General features: G+C 34.8%; 1 protein-coding gene across 6 annotated transcripts in view; it reads left to right on the forward strand.

Moving 5' to 3' along the window:
* Positions 1–1,489: 1,489 nt before the first annotated feature.
* Positions 1,490–24,090, forward strand: part of LOC136041298 (GDP-Man:Man(3)GlcNAc(2)-PP-Dol alpha-1,2-mannosyltransferase-like) — a 31,181-nt gene continuing 8,580 nt past the window's right edge. The window contains exons 1-6 of one of the 6 annotated variants that reach the window (XM_065725914.1): positions 1,502–1,622; positions 6,722–6,816; positions 8,330–8,426; positions 12,753–12,886; positions 14,895–15,130; positions 20,286–20,984. In XM_065725914.1, the coding sequence (XP_065581986.1) occupies positions 8,349–8,426; positions 12,753–12,886; positions 14,895–15,130; positions 20,286–20,984 (1,147 nt within the window). In that variant the 5' untranslated portion in view covers positions 1,502–1,622; positions 6,722–6,816; positions 8,330–8,348. Of the gene's footprint in view, positions 1,623–6,706; positions 6,817–8,329; positions 8,427–12,752; positions 12,887–14,894; positions 15,131–20,285; positions 20,985–24,090 lie in introns of those variants that run through there. The other 5 variants (XM_065725915.1, XM_065725913.1, XM_065725912.1 and 2 more) reach the window with 5 other exon arrangements.

Below are 24,090 nucleotides of genomic sequence, written 5' to 3' on the forward strand. Positions count from 1 at the left end.
GGATTCATGGAACAGCTAAATAAAGGGGACTTACAGTTTTTTTGCTCAACCGATCTTCCCTAACCAACCAACACCCCCACAAAGCTGTCTTGCTCTATAGTGCACAGCTTATATAGACACCAGTTGCGTGGAGTCGTATCTTGCCCATAGAAGGATTTCAACACAAATCTTTAGACTAGGCGTTAACCTCCGGCGCTCCCACAGCCAATCAGTGCAAAAAGATCTTTGCTTTATTCCAGGAGTGAAAACAGAAATATCTGTTGTGGCCATCGTGGGTGCGTAATGCTATCAGAAGAAAGCAGTTGTTGCCTCTTCGGAATCCAGTTTCCAACTGTGAGAGTGTCTGATTTTGACGCAGCATCAATTAATGTCGCGACGATAGCTATGTTTTGCTTTTGAAAAATATTTGCGCAACTGGTGTCTATATAGGCTGTGCTGTAGTGTTACGAACCCTCCGCCGCTGCAAACCCCATTAGAGCGAAAACCGTATATAGAATCAGCGTGGGGTTAATCTCCTGCTTCTGAGGTTGAGCTTAGACTTGGAAAAAATGGGTGGCGGTTAGCCGTTACGCAGATGGCTACTGCGGAGAAATTGGTGCTTGCGATTAACACATCGATATAGACAAAGGGATTCACGAGTCCCATAGTGCAGAGCTTCAGAATCCAAGAATTCATTTTTCTCCCATAACATCTCTGCAATGGTAACAAAGCCGGCCACATGTCGACAGAGTGTAAAAATGTGGCCACCGCGATCAAAATTACCTGAGTGCGGCCAAGAAAGTTCATGTCAGAACCCCATCCGTTGTTTGAATTGTCAAATCAGCAAACACACGTGCTACCATGCTAACAATTTAAAATTTCTTAGAAAAGTATCAGTTGCCAAAGAATCCAGCACATTTTATTTGATTGTCAGGCTCAGAGTGAGGAGACTGTTGCTCTTAAGCGTTTCTGCTCCTTGGCTAAGATTCCAAATACTTATACAGCTATCCTGGATTCTAACCTGCCATGGGAAATTGATCGTAAGATATTTAAGGCAGCAATTGATACCTTAAAGAAGAGAAACATTGTTTAATAAAGATTAAAGCTTGAAGAAGTCTATTTTTAAAGGGACGCGATTTATCCATAGTTTTTGATTGTGCAGAACAGAGCGGAATGAGTAGGAACAGCCGTATTGGTACCGGCCGGCCTAGTGCCTTAAACTGCTGGGGACAAGTAGCTCAGGTACTCGCACTTCCCACAATCAATAACAGTGTATTATTGTTCATAATCGTATATATCCATTGTTTGCAGACTGGAGGAGAATAGCGATTCCAGTAGCTAGTTTTTCTGGAGAAGAAGTCAAAGAGGTGAAAGGACTTGTTGTTAGTCCATATACCTCCCTACAATTTTTGGAACTGGAACTAGTTGCCATATCTGTTTCCTTCATGGATATAACCTCGATATTTTCCTTCATTTTTTCGCTCTTTACAGCGAAATTTTATGTGTTAAATTTAGCTTGGTCTAGCAAGAAAATTGAAAATAAAATCACGGGGATAGTAGTCTGCTAAACTTACTGAACCTATATGAAATTAGACTTTCCCATGAAAAGCTGAATTAGTCGTACTTCAGTAATTTTTTAGAAAGTAATATTTATCTAGGCTATTCTTTTGGAACTGATTTCCCTCTGCATGTTCTGCTTTTAATTAATCTTAGGTCCCAGAGTAGGCCTCAGAGATCCCTTCACACAAGGTGAAACTCAACCCTGTAACTGATTAAATAAAAAAAACAAGTTTTTTTTAACTGAAAGTAAGGAGAAACACTAAAACTTAAAGCAAACAGGAATTACTCTGTGTATGGAAGGGGCTGTTCCCTCCTCAACACCCCACTCTTTACCCTAAACTTTGACTGTTTCTCTCAATTCTACTTTATAAAACAGTAAATAAAATTAGCATAAAGAGCAGGATGTTGAGGAGGGAACAGTCCCTTTCATACACAGAGTAATTTCTGTTTGTTTTAAGTTTTAATGTTGCTCTTTACTTTCAGTTAAAAAAAACTTGTTTTTTAATTTAATTTCTGAATGTTTTAGAATTAATGCATGTTTGATTTTGGTTCTCTACAAAGGAATAATTAAAATGAAATTTGCATATTAAATTTTTCTTTGCTAAGTTGCAAACTCTTAGTTTTGATCAGACAATTTTGAGAAAAAGGGTGGGGGAGGAGGCATAGTTGCCATCCAATTTTTGGTTACTTAAAAAGGCAACTAGAATTTTAAATTTTTAACAAACATTTTTATTGGTGAAAAATATACATAACCTACAAATTAACTTACATAATGAACTTCTATATTTTTATTATATATATGAGGGGGGTTTGCCCCCTTGTTAATACCTTGTTCTTTACATTAAAGCTTTAATTTTGTCCCAGTTCTCTAAGATTGACCCCTGAATCACAAAGGCCATAGAATAAGTAGTTGAAATTACAAAAAATACTTTAGCATAAAGAGCAAGCTATTTAGGAAGAGATGAACCTGCCATATGCATAATAAACTCTGTTTTTTTTTTAAGCCTTAATGCTGGTACTTACTTTTAGTGGAAAAAACTTTTTCATATTTATTTTTTCCTTGTTTTTTTTTAATAATGCTAGTGCACCCCCATCATGGAATCCTCCAACATAGCCCCCTCCCCTCAACCCCCCAACCAAAAATCCCACTGAAAAAGTCTGTAAACTTCCAAATAACCATTACTGTATGTAAATGATGGTCAAAGTTTGTAACTTGCAGCCCCTTCCCTGGAGACTTTGGGGGAAAATAAGACCCAAAGACATAGTTATTATGTTTATTGACTATGCTGAACAAAGTGGCTCTCTCAAAATTTTGATCTATTGACTTTGGGAAAAAATTAGCATGGGAGGGGACCTAGGTGCCCTCCAATTTTTTGGTCACTTAGGAAGGGAACTAGGACTTTTAATTCCTGTTAGAATGAGCCCTGTTGCAACATTCTAGGACCACTTGGTTGATACAATCACCCTTGGGAAAAAAACAAACAAACAAATAAACATGCACCCATGATCAGTCTTCTGGCAAAAAATACTAAGTTCCAGGTTTTTGTAGATATGAGCTTGAAACTTCTACAGTGGGGTTTTCTGATATGCTGGATGCAATGGTATGATTTTTGTTAAGATCTTATTTTTTTAGGGGATGTTTCCCCCTATTTTCCAAAACAAGGCACATTTTTTCAGGCTTGTAACTTTTGATGAGTAAGACTAAATTTGATGAAACTTATATATTTAAAATCAATGTAAAAATCCAATTCTTTTGATGTATCTATTAGCATCAAAATTTTGTTTTTTAGAGTTTTGTTTACTATTGAGCTCTGTTGCACCTTACTACAGTTGTTACCCTGAACTGTTTAATTCCAAAGATCTATTCTAAGAAAAAATTGGGGGTAAATTTCTAGTTTAGCTACTTTATGCCTTCTTGGAAAGGGGCTAGGTTAGGAAAGTGAAACTCAGTAATGACTCCAGGGCAAAAATATACTCTGGGAAGGTATTGCCAAGTTTCTATGTTAACCTTCTTCTGATTTCTTAGTTTTAGAAATTGGCCTACTTGACCTTTTGAAGTTTTGACAAAACAACAGTTTATCTTAATTTTCAGACATCACTTTCTTTTTCTCTGGTTTTAGTTCTGAAAATGCAATTCTTGCTATTTGGGTAGAATTTTAAGACATATCACTGGGTTTTCTCTAAATTTAGGAAATGTATTTGGAGAACTTTGAACCTTATATATTTGGACTGAGTAAAGTTGAGAAGCTGAGAACAGCTTTGTTGTACTTCATTCAAGTAGAAGATCTGTTTTGCAAGGTTTCACTTTTATAACACAAATATTATCAAAGGTCACTGTCCTCTAAAGAAAGAAGGAGTTATGGTAGGCACTTCAAAACACTTTCCCAGGACATACTTAAGTCTGTAGACTCATCCCTGAAAGTCTCATTTTCCTAGTCTTACCCCTTTCCAAGGTAACAAAATGTAGCTAAACTAGAATTTTACCTAAAATTCTACTCATGTAACAGAAATTGCATTTTCAAAACTAAAATCAGAGAAAAAGAAACTGAAAATTAAGGTATAATATTTGTTTTTGTCAAAATTTTAATGGGTCACTTGTCAAGTAGCCAAATTTCTGTGCTTAAAAATCAGAGGATGGTTAACATAGTAGCTTTCCAATAACTTCCAATAGTATGTTTTTTGGTACTAGATTCATTTCTGAAATTTTCACTTCCCTAACCTAACCCCTTTCCAAGATAACAAAAGTAGCTTGTCTAAAATTTTACCCAGTAAAGCTCTGTGTAGAAGCTATATAGCCCAGGATCATTATCCAGGCATTAGGGATATGGGCAAGGTTACAATTACAGTTGTAGCAATTATTACATTTTCAGGTAACTGTGTACATGGCCTCTTCTGAAGTCAACAATAGTTTATGAGGTATAAACATTACTGACATAGAGACAAGGAAAACACACAAGGCCTACTTGATGCCTTTTTTATGCTCTTTTAAATATAGTAATTGTTTCATATGCACCCCCCCTTCCCTAATGGTCAGTGGTGTAATTTTGTCAAAATCCTAGGGGGAAGGGGCAAAGTTGGAGACAGTTTTCTATCATCAAGTGAAAATGACAGTGACAACTGAAAAATGAGCCATATAGTACCACTAAAGTAAAGATATATAAAGAAAACTGACAAATTTTTGTGGATGCTTGAATTATACAGGCTTATCTTAGTTTTGACAAGATTTTTGAAGAAACTAAATTTCAGCTGGGGGGCAGCTTGGGGTGGGGGCAAAGCAAGGTCTGGGAGAGGCAGTTGACCCCTGTTGCATAGAAAATCAAGTCCCTGTTGATGGTCCTGTATATAGCCATGATAAGTACATTTCTCTGTTGTTTTACTTCTTTAGATGCTTTGGTTTCTTTGTGGATAGATAACTTGGATGTCAAATACTATTTAAAGAATGTTTATAAATTTGATAACAACAGATATAAACATGAAAATTACAAGTGCATCTCCCCACAGAATAGGATCAGATATTTCAATATATATAGTCCTAGACTGTTTAGAAAAGTAATGATTTTGTTTCTTTATGTATCAAATTGATATTATTTCATGTTAGAAGCCAACTTTTAAATGAACTTTCAGAAACCAGAGATTACTATTGAAGAATAAATGAAGCCCAAGACAAACAGGAGTTAAATAAATGGTCATATCAAACATAAAGATAACAGGGCTAATATTGATGAATAAATAAACTATAAAACAGTAAAACTAAGCTGAATATTCAAGCCAAACTTAAAAAAATGCTTCAAGCAGAAGTTTACAGAAAATTAATGCAGAAGCATTGTGTTTGTGTTCTATTGAAAATAATAATAATCAAAATGACTAGAAAGAAGAAAATAAACTGAAAATTTAATATATAGTAATATTAATCAATGATGCAATAGGCTTTAGAACTTTTACAGTTAAGTAAGGGGTTAGTAAACAAAGTCCTGTCTGAAGTAATTTTTATTTATTTTAAGTTCGACTGGAATGTTCAAGTTAACTATTGCTCATTTTACAATTTATTTATTCAGCAGTATGTGTTGACTTCATGCTTGATATGGTCATTTAGTTTAATATCTGTTCATTCTGGGATTTCGTTTATTCCTTGATAGTAATTTCTGAAAGTAAAAAAAAAAAAAAAAAAAAAAATCTGTTTGTTTTTGTTCATGAATTTTTTCAGTTTGTTAATATAGTAAATGTTTTTCCAGATTTTTTGTCTTCAGAAGAGAATTAAAATGTTTGAATTTTTGTTTCTAATTTGAGTCTTTTGATTTATTTCAACATTCCCCTGAATGTTCCCCAAAAGTAAAGTAAATTCCATTAGCCATGCCTGAGATATTGCAGATACACTCTTTTTACAACCATTTCAATCAGACAATCAAGGCTGCCTGTTTTTATGTTGATTGCTTTTGAGATAGCTTACTGGAAATGCCCCATTTTCTTGCCTTTGTATAGTCAGAACTTAGCCACTTAAGTTTCTTTTCAGTCCACCACAACCTGTTGTTCTACTTCTGATTGAAATACCTTGATATATTTCATTTCAAAATTGATAAATATTTCAATCAGAAGATGATGCAAAATTGTTTGGCATGTTAGGTTGAAGTAATAGCTTGGCTCATAGTTGTGTGTTTTTATGAAGGCCTCTGTGCTGAATAATTTTACAATTTTATCAGACAATCCATGAGAGCTCCCTGTTTAAATACTGAATTCTTTGGGGATTACTTTACGGGCATTCTAAACTTTGTGGCCTTATGAGGTTAGCCATTAATAGTCTTTTTCAGTCCAGAACCTTTTGCTCTACCTCAGATTGAAATATATAGATAAATGTTTCAATGAGAAGTGTATGTGGCATTCCAAATATGTTTGGTAAAAGTACTTATATGCTCATGGTTTTGTGTTTCTTTTTTATCTAATCAATTTGACCTCTGTAGGAACAGGAGGGGAGGGTATATTAAATTGTATTTATTAGCCTAACCACTAGGTGGGCTGATGGAAGCCATTCAGAAAAACCTGTTCTACAGCTGTAGATGGTCATGTATGATCTTAAATCTGTGTTGAATGATCTACTTGTTTATCATTATATCAATGCAAATTACTGTATTGAAACTCAATTGATTTTGATAGGGATTAGTATCTAGGACTTCTGTTGTTCTTTTAGATGGTTCAAGTGTAATTCAACTAACATTGTTGCTTATGGTGCTTTCTAACAACAACCAACGGACCTTTGCTGCTGGAGTTTCTGATCTTTTTAGGGTTTGTTTATTATTTTATAATTTATGTATCTTTTGAGCCAATTTATGCCTGTTTTAAGTTTTAATTCTTTTTCACTTAATTTCAAGTTCCTTGTAAAATCTATTTGTTTTATTTTTCATTTTTTGTTAGCAATAATCCTTGATAGTTTTGAGTTTGACTTCGTGTATAAACTTATTTGTGCTTCGTAAATCAGTTTATTCTTTTATTAAGGGTAATAAAGAAATCAGTATATTTTCTTTGGGGTGATTTCAACTGCTCAAGCAAAAGGATAGCACCTGTGTTTTTTGTTTTCTGCTTGTGTTAAATGATTATTTAAATCAATTTTTAAAATTGAAGTAGTTATAGATTTTTAGAAAGGTTTGGAGCTATTACTTCATTTTTTACAGCCAAAATAATAGGAAGAAGTATGATACATAATTCTAACAGTGAAAATAGAATTGAAAATGGTATATTTTGAGATTATAGTCCACCCTTTTCAGAGAATTTTGACTAATAAATTGACTCCAAATAGAAAGAGTACTCAATCCCAAATCAAAATGAAATTGATAAATCCACAAGTTTTCTAATTTTCCCCATGTCTTTTCTAGGTCTGAGTCAAGTACCAGTAATGTAGCTAAGAGATACTCCTCAATAGGTTGGAAGCTTTATTAAATGAACTGAAAGAAAGTTACAATGCTTTTGACAATCATGGGAAAATCATCCAACATGCTTATTTTGTTATAAAAACTTGGTTTTTCCTTAAATGAATTTTTGTAATTTCAACCTGAAGAGGCCTTAAACCTCAAAGAAAAACGAATTACGGTATATTTTCTCTATCATTTATAGCTACAAATTGTGGCACTAAAAAATGCTTTGCATAAAAATTCATTGTTGCATCAAATATAAAAAAAATGATTCAAACATCAAATCTTTGTGCTCCTTTGAAGGGTTGTATCCTTATCTGTTTTTGCTGCTTTTAAAATTATCTTATGAATGATATTGTGAAATTCAAAATATTACTTGATAAATTAAGAAGATTGACTAAGCTATTATAAATCAAACTGAAGAGTGAAAAGGATGGAACCAAATTATTCTTATAATCAGTTCTCTATTTCTTTAATCAGTCAGTCAGTGTATACTTAGTTTTTTTTTATTTCTTAAAAAAAATATTTGGAATAAAAAAGAATAGGTCTTTCTGTATTGATATTTTATAAACGTAACACTTACAGTTTCTTTAGTTGTTAAGATTGACTTCAAAAGCATAAACACCATACCTCAGGGAAATATTGTGTCTGCTTTCCAAAGCAAACAAAAATAAAATTGACACCCCCTTTCCTCCTAAATAGTAACCTCTAGAATTGCAGGCTTTTCTGTCATAAAGTTTACTTGACTACTCTTTGTGAAGACTTTGGACCCTTTAAGGGAGGGAGTTAGGTATTTTTCTGGAAGGAGTTGAAGCACTAGAAATGTGCATTTTTGGCCAGTGTTTTCTATATTCTGGATTGTTCTTGCACTTTAAACTCTTTTTTTCTAGGATTGGATTCACTTTAAAGATGATTTGGCTTGTACTGACAAGATTCATTATTGGCATACTAGTGTTCTGCCTCAGTTTCATTTGGATACTAAGAATAGTTAGTTATTTAAATTACATTTGTATGATTTCTGTAAAATGAAAAGTTCATTGGTAGAGCATGTCACACTGTGAATGTGTTCTCAATGAATTTTTGACTAAAATTAATGACTTTTGTTTCAGAATTTTAAAGTAAACATTTTTTCACTGTTTGATTTTAGCGATAGGAGCTGCTATGAAATAAATATTGTCTGTAAGTCTTTTGATGACATTGTGTATGGGCTATTTGTATGATCTCCTAAGGATAGCTAGACCATATTCACTGTAAAATATTCAGATTAGTGGTTTAGGGATTCATAAGTGAATTCAGTCTACATACATAGCGGTGTTGCGCCATGATTATGTTTGTCTGTGATGTAATGCACTTGGATTTTTCAGAACAAATTGAAAAATTGTATTAAACATTCAGAAGCTAGTATTGGCTTTAAAAATTGTAAAATCTTAAACAAAGTCCACACAAATAAAGGGTAAAGCAAAATGACATCTTGTATTTCAAAAGGCAGTTACAAACAAGGCAGAAAAATTACTTTGGTTAGTGAACAACAAGTACAATTCCATTTTGCTCCATTTTTTAAAGATCATATTGTTTCTGGAAGTTTACATACTTCTTTGCATCATTGCCAGTGGGAACGTTTTGTCATTTCTGGGTGGAGGGTGCATTGTCGTCTTGTATGGGTGCTGTGAAGATGGTTGACATTGTTGATCTTGCTGCTGAAGTGATGCTAATTGAAATAGCATGTTTCTCTCAGTTACTGGGTATGAAGATGAAGACGGTCAAAATTAGAGTCATGCACCTAAATATACAGTTGGTTTATCAGCTTGTACTCTACGCACAGGAATTGGAAAAGGTTGATAGCTTCACATATCTTGGCTTGCTAATAGACTCTCGTGGAGGCTGTAACCTTTTTTTTTACAGAATAGAATCAACAAAGCCCAAGCCATATTCTTTCAACTCTGCCGCCATTTGTGGAACCAACGGGAGATCAGTTTTAAGACAATAATTTGTGTCTATAAAGCGGCTGTTAGATCTGTTCTCTTCTTTGAAGTTGAGACTTGGCCCCTGAAGGTGCTTCATCTCCATGGTATGGAAGTCTTTAAACACTACTGTTTACAATAAATCCTGAGATTCAATACTCCAGCAATATCTCAAATGCTGATTACATCACCGCAACTGTAACATCCAGACCACAGCCACGACTTCCAAACAGAGAAGACTGCGTTGGCTTGGCCATGCCCTGAGAAGGTCCAATGACAGTGTCATCAAGCAAGTGTGTCGGATTAGTGCAGACGTACTGGCAGTCAATTGAAGAATTGGTGGGCAACTATCAAAAACGACCATGATACCATTGGTGGATTTTGGAAGTTTGGCAGAAAGTGGGAGGGCTGCTGGCTTCGGTTTGCAGAAAAGCTGGCACAAGATCGTGACGAATGGAAGTCAAACATGCAGAGTCTTCTAGATGCCGGGTGAGGCGTTCACGTCTGGTCCTGCAGAAAGTACAAGCTAGTAAGTAAGCACTCTGTGTTGAATTCTTTGTATGCCTTTATCGGACAATTAAAGGTAGCTTTCCTGTTTAATTGCTGAATGCTTTGGACATTGCTTAATGGACATGCCACGTTTTCTGGCCTTGTTGAGAGCTTAGCCTGAAAATTTCTTTTCATTCCCATCCTTATTGGTTTGAACTCTTGTACCCAGACTTAAAAAGTCTTCTTAACTGGATCAGAATCAAATTCAGTCTGGATCCAAGTTTAAACCAAATGCGAAAGCACTGCACCTGCCAGAGTATTGCATATTGCAATGACTAAATACTGAAAATAGTATATTTCCTATTGAACAACTTTCACTCTATGGAGTCTCACCACAGGAATAGTTCACAGAGTGAATTTTCAAATACACAAGACCTTTTGGACTCTGTATGATAGCATTCTATACTGAGGGATATTTGAGACTAATAATCTTGACAATGGTTCTTGTAGCTATAGCTGCAATCTTATAAAGACCAAAACACAGCTCATTTGCCAAAATTAGAAATAAAAAAAACTGGATTTTCGAGAATGCTTTCTATTGACATATATTTCGCATATAATACTATTTTGGAATATTAAGTTTCATTAAGATTCAACGAAACAGCAATGTCTAATTACAAAAGGATTTTTTTGGGATATTTAAAAAGAGCCTTAAAACCCATCAAAAAAGATACCCTGGAGATTGAAGGGAACTTGAGAGGAAGTAACAGTAAGGCTGGTTGTATATTTTGGAGAGTTGGCATTTGGACTGGTCATTGTGGCGAGAATGGTTCCCAAATTCATTTTTATTTTGGTGTTGTTGTTAATCCACTATAAGGGTTATGTAGATGAGTCTAACCTCTTCTCGGTTTGTTGTGGGAAATGCGAATTGCAATAAAAATGACTAAATAATTTGGAGTGACAGGTCTTGGTTGCTCAAATGTATTGCTTACATCCTATTGTAATAAATCACATTTTAAATAGTCTAGATTCCTCTTTTGTTATTCATAAAACATACTTTGTGTGTATTTTTTATGCAGATTATTGTTTGGCATTTGGTCATTCAAATGAGTACTTGACTATTTCCAGACAAATATTCTGGAATATCTTCCTCAGCCTCTAGGAGCGTCCACGTTTCAGAGCCATGCTTACCGCTGTTATTAATATTGGGTTCCACTGTTCTAATCTGTGTTCTGTTGTATTATTATACTTTAATTTTCCTCTTAAAAGCAAAAGCTGAGGAGTAATTAATACATCTTAAAAAAACTATAACCATATCAACTTCAAAATTACAAATACGACACATCAAATCAAAAATAAATATTGATGCAGTAAATTTCAATTTTTTTTTTCTCAAAAGGATGTAGATTTCTGTCTCTTTTAAAGTTTTTTTTTCTTTTTTTTTTTAACAAGGAGATCGCGCTTATTCTTTACTACTTTAAGTGGGTTTTTAATTACGTATATACTTTTCAAGGATGTATTATGGGTGCTTAGAGGGAAACAAAGCAACAACTTAAGTTTTAAAAATTAGTTTTAAAATATAAAGAAGGCGGAAACCTTGTTAAAATTACTGCTAGGAACCTAACCAAAGGGAGAACCTTTGACAGATAAAGTCTAGCTAATATGTCTCCTCTCATATAGTCATGGTGAGTGAACAAAGGGTCTTTTGAAGGATAGGACCAAAAGCCTATGACATTTTCTAATTTTCAAAATTTTCTCCATTTGCAAAAACCCCTGCCCCTTGCCAATTCGACTTTTTATGTTTTTACTGCATTCATTATCCTCACTATTAATGCCATCTAGGTAAGTGAAGCTATGCTATTGGCCAGTCTTGTCTTGGCCTAATGTCAGATGTTTATTCTCATTTATTCATAATTTGAGCCACTTGGGGTTTTTAGCATTAATTTTGAATTAGTATTTGTTAAGTGAACCCTCAAAACCTACCACTCATCTTCCTATTATTTTTTCTATCACTAATAAATTATCTGTGCTATTGAAGTCTAGGAGAGTTTTACATTCTCTTTCAATATCATGTTTTTTCATAGCCTTTGATGTTTTCCTTAGGGCATTGTCTATTAAAAAGAAATTCATATGAATAGCTACAAGACAAAACTCTGCTTAACTCCTAATTCCTTAATGAACTACTAACCTTGCTTCCTATTTTTATTGCGGCAGCATTGTTTTGCTACTTAGCACTAAAGACTTTAATGTACTTTTCCGTACCGTATACCGTACGAGGAAAAAAACCTTTACAAAACCAATTGTCTCTGCTGATTTGATCTGCCTGTTCATCATCTATAATACCCAGGAGTAATAATAAAAAAAAAACTCAATGGTTAATGTAAGCATGAAGTTTTGGTCGATACATTCTCTCCTTTCCATTGAACCAAATGGTTCTTTTATTGAATGTTTATTCCCCTTCATATATTGATTTAATAAGTATCAGCCTGTTAAGTTATTTCTTTCCTAACAAAATTAAGCTATTGCTTCTATAATTATAACATTTATTTTCATCACATATATTATAAAAGGGTTTAGTTTGGAGTTCTCCTAAAACCGCAAGGATCTCATTTATCAAAACACCTATTTATGGTTTTCAGTGTCTTACCTCTAACGTTGTAAATTCGAAAACTTCATGTACCTCATAATCGGCACCCGAAGCCTTATTGGTCTTAAATTATACTGTATACAAATCTTTTTTATAATTCTCAAAGTTATTGGCATTGTATTTATTTAAAATTAAAAGCAGGATTGGAGTATGTTATGGTTTAAATTTGTTTCCCCCAGTCCTTTAAAATTGTTTTAAATGCAATTTCCTTTTTAGTACTTAAGACACCTGAAGAAGCAACATCACAAAGAAATTCCAGGAACAACAATAGGCATATTCCATCCTTATTGCAATGCTGGAGGAGGCGGTGAAAGAGTATTGTGGTGTGCAGTCAGGGCAATTCAGGAAGGGTAATCATCATTTAAAATTAATCTCTTAGGATTACATTGCTATGAAAATATATAATAGTTAGATAAAACTGATTAAAATCAGTGTAATTTCTTAGATCACATTGCCATTTATAATAAAACAACATGAAAATATGTGGGAATTGGGTAAAATATATTAAAATTTGTAATGAACATGGTGAACTGTCTCAGTTAAAATTTTTAACCGTTATCACTTATATTCATTGGATTTTTTTTTCAAATCACCGTTAGAACCATAAAAACCAGTATGACCAAGTCAAAAGAAAAAAGAAGAAAAAAAAAAAGAAAAACCCGTCTGACGAAGTAAAAAGAAAAGAAAAAAGAAGAGTTATTGCAAGTTATAGTCTTAATTCTCCAATTATCTAGTAAAATATATGTTTTGAATCATTTAGTTTTTGCTGATATGCTTGAATGTTTCAAGTCTATTTTTTTAGAATGAACATGGATGCTGAAACAATTTTTTTTTTGTTCATTCACCAACAGTTTTTGGTCACTTTTTGGTATTACTCCTTATTTCTACGCAAGATTCTTTATGTGAAATCACAGGTCATTAAAGTGCTTGAAATCCCAGAAGTAAAGAAATGTCCTTATCAAATTGTCCTTGCTTAAGTATGTCTAGACAAGTGGTTGTCAATTATTGACACGGGGATTTCATTGTGGTGATAAATCACTGCTTTCAAGCCTTCCAGGAGAGCTGTCGTGTTGTCCTTTCCACCCATGCACACAGAAATATCACGTCTGATCTCGACTATTAGCAATGACATATTGAAATATTTCTCAAAATATTCTGTGTTTTTGCTCTTCGGTAGTAGCCGAAACACTAAAAAGAAGCATTTTCATGACCATTCTAAATATGTAAATTTCATTAAGGCCGTGATTCAGTGAACTAATGGAACTCGAAAATCCCATGTTAAAATTGAAAATTTATATTTAAATGTACTCAAGTATTCATTGGCAGAAGATACCGCTTTTATATTTATCAGGCCCTAGCTTCTTGAAGATACTACAAAATGTTTGCAAGGATTTTGCTCTATTTCCTCTAATTGCTTAGAAATCTTAGGAAATGTCTAGCTCTTTTTCACAAGCGTACTCTATGAAGGATATTGCTTTTAGAACAAAATCGGTACTGTCATGAGCAGAAGACAATAACCTGTAAGATGATTGCAACCATTTTTCGATGTATTTTCATGTTTTCGAACAGTCCCTTGGAAGATTTTCAGCTACCCGAAATTTTTACAAGTTTTTTGCCAGAAAGAATCGTTTCAGATCACTGATAACACCCCGAGAGACGACATTGACAAGCTGGTATAATTAACGTGCAATTTCCGTCAATGAATAAGTGCTATTTGAAGGGTTGACAATCGACGGTCTCTAGAGAATTGAGTGACAGAAGGCTACCCTAACTTCAATTTTAAATCTCGATGTTTTCAAGTTCACTTAATCACGGCCTAAAGTTTTAAAACCCCCATCAATAGTCCTAGATAACATAATACTTTCGTTATTCTAGACAAAAGGGGGAAAACACCTCTGAAAAGGGATACGATTTTATTGAGAATTACACCTCCAATTCAGCTTATCTTAAAACCCTTGAACAGAGGTTCCATATTCTTATTAACAAAAATTCATAATCTTTCCCGAAAAGCCTCGCCATGAAGATTTGTTTGGTTTTACCCTCAAACGGAATCGTATCGGACCATTAATTATAGAACATCGGGATAGGCCTCAGTTTGAACATATTGTTAGTTCTGGTTCCCTTTTAAGAGGCAGGATGCCCCGCCACAGTAAAGTGTGGATTTTAGCCGTTTTGTCAAGCCGAATAGCAGTTTTATTCTGTTTGTTAATGACGAAACAATGCCATCTTTTTCTCCTATTAAGTGTAATTTATCATTATGTCAACATTCCTAATTTTTAATAATCTTCAAATTATAAATTAAATTAAACATATTTCTAGTCATTTGTATTTTCTTTTCTAATTACTATCTATTTGTAGTTATAGGAATCGGAATGTCTCTATTATAATCTACACTGGTGACCATGTTCCTCCGGAAACTCTGATTTCCAATGCAGAAAAAAGATTCAACGTCATAATAGAAAAATCGATAAAGTTCGAGTATCTACAGCGAAGGCGTTGGGTAGAAGCGGCCAAATATCCCATTTTGACGCTATTGGGCCAGAGTCTAGGCTCTTTTTTGCTTGGGTTTGAAGCCCTATTTTTGCACGTACCAGGTATGATTTTTTGCTGTGACTTTAAAAAGGGTTTGATTTATTGAGACTTTGGATTAAAATTGCTAGCAGGAAACGTTTCACTCTTGTAAAAGGGACACAAAAATCAGTTACAAGGAAATTTTTAAGGGTACTTATGTGTTATAGCGACTGAACCAAGGAGTGAAGTTAGGTTAATCCTAATGAAATATAGTAAAATAGGATAAAAATATAATAGAATAGTATCAAAATTATGGAAAATACAACAGAGAATTATGGAAAATAGGCCGTCCAGAATGTACTATATTAAATACCTAACCTAACAATTTCTATATATTAAATATTTAACTGAGATACACCTGCAAAGTAGTTTGTATTGCTCAGGCTAAGCTGATTATGTCCGGGTGGGCACATAAAACTGGTTTTATTACACATCACGAACAAAGTGTGGTCGCTATAACACGTCAATTCTTTGTAAGCTATACCCTTCTATTATATTCTTTGTTCAGATACCCGCCTTTGATTTTCATGGGGCGGGCGAGGGCATTAAATACATAGGAAAATTGTAAGAAAACGATAAGAAGGCATGGGCAAGTCAAAGCATCATGAATATTGGGGCCTACGAAAATTTATCTTTACCCTTTGTGTTACACACTTATTTAATGGGGTAAAAGGTTATGATACTAAAGATTAGCTTTCCCCCAAACATCGCTACTTCTGGTTACATTGAAGAAAATAAGCCATAGTTCTTTAAAGAACTTCCGTGACCCTCCTTGCTGATCCCAAGTCTCATAGTGAAAATTAGCTGAGTGGTATTGTGAGGGCTGTTGTTGCATGGTCTTAAGTTTTTATGTGGATTAGAACAGCTAATTGAGTTTGACTCACATGTTCGTCCTAACTGTTCTTCACAGCTTCCTTACTTCTTGGCAGATAGGCCAGCCAGAATCATTCTGGACTGCAAGTCATCCTTTTGCCAGTGACCATGATGCTATTATACCTTGCGACAATTTCAAGTAACCACCATGAATAAAGGATGAACGGATTATTTGTATTTATCTTCGTACTGATTGCAATCGGCTATCTTGATTATTGTCGAAAATTAAACTGTAGATTTAGCATTAAAAAAATCCTGATTAACCAGCGCTACCTTACAAACCTGCCACATCCTAAGCTATCGACAATATGTTCTCAACGGATACGAATATATGCGTTAGATAGTGGAACAAACACTAGTCTGTTCCATTTAATGCAAATTTATCGCATTTAATGCAAAAGCCCTTAAGGCTAGAAAAAAATCGTCTGTAACATAGAAGCATAGTCGAACTGATGAGGATCGGACTTTATTTATGAAACTAGTCTGTATGGTATATTCAACTCAACCGCATTACAAGTGGAAGTTTGTATCTATGTTAAAAATATACATTTAAAGTGGTGGGGTGGAGCTATCAAGGAGGTCCCTGCTCCCTTAAGTCTAGAATATCCCCTGGCTTGCGGTAAACAGTCAGTGTTAACATGCTAGTTGGTTGAAGGCGGAAGCTCTAGAAAACTGCCTCTTTCCCTGTCACTTGACGAGGGTGGAATCAATATGCGAAAAATAATTTTTATTCCTACTAACCTAGACATCGGGAAAACCTCTGAGCCCGGTCAAAATCCCGGTTTAGGTGCTCTTGCTCTGGTTTTTGAAATGTCATTAACCACTGATTTGTTCCCTAAAGTATGGAAAATAAGTGTCTTTATTCCGGAAGTACCTTTTGACAGAAGGCTTGGGCAAATCCATACGAGGATAATCTTACCGCAAAAAAAGACAGAACAGTTTCTTGTAACTGTAGCAAGATTGCCAAGGACTTGAGGTAAACCCTTTATTTGTGCTGAGCTTTTGTTTCTTCTAGGGTTGCTTTTCTCCTCATATTTCTCTATAAGGAATTTCTCTTTTACCCTCTTTTCTTCAACCCTAGAAGACGCGAGGGGTTTTGTTGTTACGTCTTCCGTAGGTTGTATATCTCTTCATATTTCTTTTGAGCAAAGTAAGTGATTGAACTCGGACCAGTTGAATAAAGTCAAATTATATTGTTCTAGAAATCTGGATAGCATTATGTATTTTGAACACTTTCAGTTACTGCTATTCTGCTATTGAGATCAAAACCTCCTGCATGAGATCCTTAATTGAGTATAGCTGTCTTCGTTTTGGTACGGCTCCACAGCCTCATATAGCTCGTCTCGATCCTCTGAAAAATCGAACCAATTGGGCATCAGCCTCTGGTCATGATGTTTACAATTACTTGAACGACTTTCCTTCTAAAAAGATTTCTAATTTAATCTCTACTACATCGGAGGTGATGACAGCAACTCGTTGTAACCTTGCTCATACTAAAGGAAACTTTTTGGCAGGAATATGTATAAGAAAGCATCATCTTGTGATCAGTTGCCAAGTGGGACAAACTCCCAGTAGAGGTAATCTTTAGAGGGTCTTCTTTAAACTCCTTTAAGTGGAATTACAGCTGTTATATATGGTAAGCTCAATTTAATATTGAGCTCAATTTGCCTCGTGGAACAAACTCCCAGCAGAAGTAATCTTTAGAGGGCCTTCCCAAACTTCTTTAAGTGGATTTACAGCTGTTATAAATGGTAAGCTCAATTTAATATTAAGCTCAATTTGCCACGTGGGTTAAACTCCAAGCAAAAGTAGTCATTAGCGGGTCTTCTTCAAACTCCTTTAAATGGAGTTGTGGCTGTTTTATATTGTAAGCTCAATTTAATATGATGATTGCCAAGATTAGCTGCGTATCAGTTTTCGATAGTGCCGTGAATTTTGAAAAAAGCAATGAACATAACTATGGGTTTCCCTCAAAATCTTTATTCACTGTAGAGCCTATTTCTGCTCAATGTCTGTAGAAGACAGGGTATTTTCAAGCTGTTGGTCGTTATCTTGAGTATGAGCAAAGAGTTATACGATTATTTCTCAACGAGCTGTGGTATCTGATTCAGGATTGTCTGACCTGGAGGTCAACCATTGTTGCCCTATACGCCACTAGGCGTCGGAGTACCTAAGTATAAATAAGTCTAAGTGCCAAATCCAATACCGCAGCTTAATATTAACGCTTTTATATTGCCAGATGACGATAGAAGGCGGCAGAATCTCTTGAATAGAATTTTCTCTAATTCTTGTTATTCGACTCTTTCGTTTTTGAGTTTTGTAAAATTAAGCAGGAAAAATGATTTAAGTGTAGCTGGAATGACGAGTCCTCAATTAAAGAGACAGGATCTATAAAACAATCCAACACTGTTTTCTAGCAAAAAGGCTTAAAGGGAAACTACTTCACCAGCTATTGTGGTATCTAAGGTATCTTTTAGAACATTTAAAAAATACCTCCAGAATATCTCAGATTTTTGATAATGAGGTAATTGAAATGGTCAATTTTTCAAGTTTATGGATCTGAATTATTCTATTTTCGCCAATGAAGTTATGGATTGCCTGAGCAAAGTTACCTTTTAATTTTGGCCAACATTTATTTATCAATTTAAATGAGTGAAATCCTGCCTTTTTAGGTCCATGGGTTGCAGCACAACAAAAAATATGTCTTGGGTATCTTTAAACATTAATGACAATTTTGTAATATATGCGTTTAAACATACTATGTCATTCAAAACATGGTTAAGTAGAATCTATTAGTTTGACAATGCTTTGACATTCTTTCAATGCTTACAAAATTTGCAGCCTTCGTGAGGCATCGGTCAGATGCCTTTAATTTAAATTTATGTGATTGGTTTGAAAATTCACCAGCCAGGACAAAAAAGGGGAAAAAAAACTCGCAATGTATTCTATATATGTATCTGTACTAATCAATTTTCCATAAGTTTTTCGAAAGTGACACAAGTCAAAACCGTATTTTCGTGTTTTATAGTTCTCAATGATCGAGAAATATAGCCCCATTGGTCATAAAGGCAAGAGGGTCTACGCTACACTAATATAGCTGGTCGCTATGTCGTCACATTTTTATTCATTTTATTTTTGTCTAGTAACGGTAAATGGTCAGCTTTTATTTTGAGTTATGGAAATAATTACTATTGATAATTAAATAAACCTACTATGTAACGCTTATTTCTTTAGTTTTTTTGAAAGTATGAGGGGTCTTCTGGTATAGAAAAGTATGAGGGGTCTTCTGGTTCTGGTGGGGTCCTCACCAGAAGACCCCAGAAGGGGTCTTCTGGTATGGTTTGAGTATTTTTGTTCTATTGAATCTATGGATAGAAGATAATCATCATCTCTGATAGTACTCTTACTTTCATGTAAAAATAACAGATAATAATAGAGTTGGTGTTTGTTTTGCTCATGATAAGCACAAGGGGTTAATATTGTAGCCCACTGTGAACTTGCTAGTTTATGAAAATAAACTAGGTATTTTGTTCTTCGTTCCTGTGGAAAGAAAATAATAACGAATAGTTGAATAAGCATCATTTATGATTCTTAACCGCTAAAACCAGGGCTTTTTAGTTGGAGTCGGGGATTTAGTAAATTTTTGCTGAATAGAGTCATAATAACAAAAATAATGTAAAACTCTTGAAATCGGAGTCGGAGTTTTGGAAACACATAAAGGCTGGAGTCAAGCCGAATACTCTTAAATACTACTTAAAAGTGGCAATAATAAACTATTGTGAATAATAAAATTGTCGTGAATAGGATTTTCTTGCGCCATAGTATTACAGTACTATTACAGAAATAATTTATTCAATTATTTGTATCATTATTGAAAAATATACATATAATATTTGCAAATACATTATATATAAAATGGAAAAATGCTTTATAGATTGACAGAGATGCTTCTTACACGCTCTACAGCAAATCTGGCAATGCAAAACATAAAATTTATAAGATAGATAATAGCTAATAATAGAGTTATTAAAACCATGTTTAGAAAATATTTTGGTGAAACTATGTACTTTTTGCGGCAAGGGAAGGAAAGGGGCCTTTACTGAAAGGGAAGTATCACGTCTCGGAGTCGGTGCTGGAGTCGGAGCAATTATGTTTAAAATTCCGATGTAGGAGTCAAAATTGGAATCGGTACTATTGAAATTGCCTAGAGTCGGGGTTGGTATAACTTGCGACCGACTGCAAATCCCTGCCTGAAACACAACCTTTAACTAACACTAATCTAATAATAACTATTGTTTCTTTCAGATGTGTATATAGACACCATGGGATATGCGTTTACTTTTCCACTCTTCAAAGTCTTGGGAGGAGCGAAAATTGGGTGCTATGTTCATTACCCAACAATTAGTACAGACATGCTGGCCAGGGTTGCCATAAACCTCCCAGCGTATAATAATAGTGGAGCGATTGCACGTAGTAGAAACCTCAGCAGTCTTAAACTTGGATATTATAAATTGTTTGCGATATTATACGGATTTGTTGGGCGATTTGCTGATATCGTGATGGTAAACTCTTCCTGGACTGAAAATCACATAAACTCAATCTGGAATATATCTCTTAGGACCAATAGAGTTTATCCGCCATGTGATGTGAGTGAATTTCTGAAAATTAAGCAAATTCCAGATTCGGAGAAGCGGATAAAAAGTATTGTGGCTGTGGCCCAATTTCGACCGGAAAAAGACCATCCTTTGATGATCATGTCGTATTTTAGTTTGTTGCAAGTCATTCCTGATGAGCTGAAAGAACGAGTCCGGTTTATTTTTGTTGGGAGTTGTCGTGACGAAATTGACGAAAAACGAGTTGAAGATTATAAGGACCTTTGTAAACATCTTTCTATTGAAGACTATGTAGAATTCAGAGTAAATGTAACCTTTGAAGAGCTGAAAACGATTCTACAAGAAGGGACTATTGGAATTCACACTATGTGGAATGAACATTTTGGCATCAGTAAGAAACATTAGTAAGGCCGTATCCAGAGAGGAGGGGATGTTTATGGGTTTCTACATCCTCCCCTTAAAATTTCTGTCCGAAGTGTAAAAACATAGCAAAAATGCTCATAAACAAATTTTGATATATTTTTTCAAAGTTTTTCTGTACCAAAATCCTGGATACGCCCTTGAGCATTTTTCCAGTTTATTTTAATTTTATCAAAGAGGTAGGAATGTGTTATTCGAGAGCTTAATAGGCTATACTACTTTTATAGAAGGGCTGAATAGTGAAATAATCCCATCTGTTAATTTTGAAAATGCTGACCTAAACTACACGTTTTATATAATTTGACTATTGAAAATTTTGCTTGATGCAGGACATGCATTGTCAAACTCTTAAATATCTTCTCGACGTGGAATATCCTTTGATAAATTTTGCTTTATTAGAACTTGTTTTATGACCTTCACAGTCGAGATCCCTCTCACGGAAGAAACTAGTAACCATTATAAAACATATACAATTTTTACCTCTATACTACAGGTAATAACCCTTATAGAACTTTTAGAATTTGGGTTTAGCGAAACTGATTAAAGTTTGCTTTTTCAAGAAACCAGCTAATCATTTGAAAGTTAGGATATTAACCTCAAAAACTTAGGGGTGGATTAATTCCATCTTAAAATCATTCGCAATACTAGACTGAAAAACCATGGCTGTCTCAAAAGCAGTGGTATTCTTCTTTCCTAAAATAACTTTTCAAGCTGCAACTGCAAGTGGCAACATACAGCCAAAAATTTCCAATCTTTTTCTATGAAGCTTTTGAATACCCCCTTAATTTACTGAAACAAAACTTACTCTTTTACTGTGTTGGTTTCAAGTTTTTTTCTGATATCATGCAGCAAGGGGTATATCCCATTTTGAGGGATTGGATTTACTGCTCTGCGCGTACGCAGCGCGTACGCAGTTCAACAAATTGTTTGCCAGTTATCATTTGTCGTATATGCTGTTGTGCGAGAGTTGGATGACAGTCAAACTGCGAAAAAAAATAATCAAGTCAGAGTTAAGATTGACTGGTCCACAGGTGTGCCTCCTCTTCCTCGTGCATAATATACTTTTTGTTGGTGATACAATACCAGTGCATGTATTACTGAGTTATTTAGGATAGAATGCCTATACCACTTTTAAAGGTGGATTTGACTAGTGTAACCTAGTTGGGGCTAACCAGTTCAGTCATAAAAGTAAAAAATATGTTTCTGAAGAAAGAAAAAAAAATGAGCAATTGCAGTTTGAACTAACTTGGTAGAAAGTAACGAAAACGTAGGGATGGAGGCAAGGGATTGCTCTTACATTTAAGGATTTGCCCCTTAAATATTAACAATTAAAATTTATACAAATGTTACAGAGAAACACTTGTGTTTTCTTAGTTTATGTTTTTCGCAAGTTTTAGGGTGATTTGCCAGGCAACGTCGTACATATTACGTGGAGTTAGAGACCGACATAAGTTTATAGTTATCAGTTTCTCAATGTCTTTTTTCTAACACCTAAGTCACTCTAGTCTCGTTGATAAGAAAGCAAAGATTTAACAACAGTATGCGCTTTCTTCTATTGTATTGCTGGTTTGAACTACTGAAGTGAAGAATTTGAAATTTAACGATTTTGTACTATGGAATAGATATCAGCACTAAATGTTGTTGTAATCTTGCGGAGAAACAATCTTTTAAAAAATAGTTGGATTTGAAGCACAAATGTATCACACGTCCAAACAAAGGTATAATAAACGACAATAACTTACAATTACCATTTATGGTGTCTTTCCCTCCAAGCTGTAGTTATGATATTTTGAACCAAAATCCTTTATATGCTCTAAAATCCAGAATATGGTTAGGATTTTTCAAAACAAAACTCTTACAGAGCTTGGAAGCTAGTTGAACTAGTCATGTCAAAAAGTAGTTCTATTGTTGTGAAATTTTACTGTTTTGAAGAAAAAGTACTACTCTTTTGGGAGAAAAAAAGAGTGTTTCCTTTGGAAAAAAGTGATTTTGCTTGATTCTTCAGATGGAGACTGTAATTTTTCTTAATAGGGTTTTTGGCTACGGTGACTCAAACGGTGCAGTTTTTCTTTTGATCCGACCCTAGTCCTTAGTTCTAGGTTGGCACTAGTGGTGTTTCAAAGCTTCATCTGTATGTGCAATCACGTTGTACCTGATATAACTGAAATTCCGCGCGGGCAGAATATTTTCTGCCTAGGTATTCAAAAGTATTTGTGTTTAGGTTACTTGTTATGGCACTTGGTATTAACCAAGTGACATATAGGAATCGCAAATTCTGTCGGTCTGTCGGTCCCGGTTTTGCTACTTTAGGCACTTCCAGGTAAGCTAGGACGATGAAATTTGACAGGCGTATCAGGGACTTGACCAAATTAAATTAGAAATAGTTGTTTTTCCGATTTGACCATCTGGGGGGGGGGGGGGGAGTGGGGGGCCCGTTAATTCGGAAAAAAGAGAAAAATTGAAGTATTTTTAACTTACGAACGGTTGATAAGATCTTAATGAAATTTGATGTTTGGAAAGATATCGTGTCTCAGAGCTGTTATTTTAAATCCCGACTGAATCTGGTGACATTGGGAAGGATATGGGAGGGGGAAACCTAAAATCTTGGAAAACACTTAGAGTGGAGGGATCGGGATGAAACTAGGTGGGAAAAATAAGCACAAGTCCTAGATATATGATTGACAAAACCGGAACGGATCCGCTCTCTTTGGGGTAGTTGGGGGGAGGGGGGTAATTCTGGAAAAATAGAAAAAATGAGGTATTTTTAACTTATGAACGGGTGATCGGATCTCAATGAAATTTGATAGTTAGAAGGATATTGTGTCTCAGAGTTCTTATTTTAAATCCCAACCGGATCTGGTGACATTGGGGGGAGTTGGGAGGGGGAAACCTAAAACTTGGAAAACACTTAGAGTGGAGGGATCGGGATGAAACTTGGTGGGAAAAATAAGCACAAGTCCTAGATACATGATTGAAATAACCGGAACGGATCCGCTCTCTTTGGGGTAGTTGGGGGGACGGGGGTTAATTCTGAGAAATAAGAAAAAAGAGGTATTTTTAACTTACGAACGGGTGAT

The sequence above is a fragment of the Artemia franciscana genome, unplaced genomic scaffold (genome assembly GCF_032884065.1).
Source record: "Artemia franciscana unplaced genomic scaffold, ASM3288406v1 PGA_scaffold_131, whole genome shotgun sequence".
Classification (NCBI taxonomy): Eukaryota; Metazoa; Arthropoda; class Branchiopoda; order Anostraca; family Artemiidae; genus Artemia; species Artemia franciscana.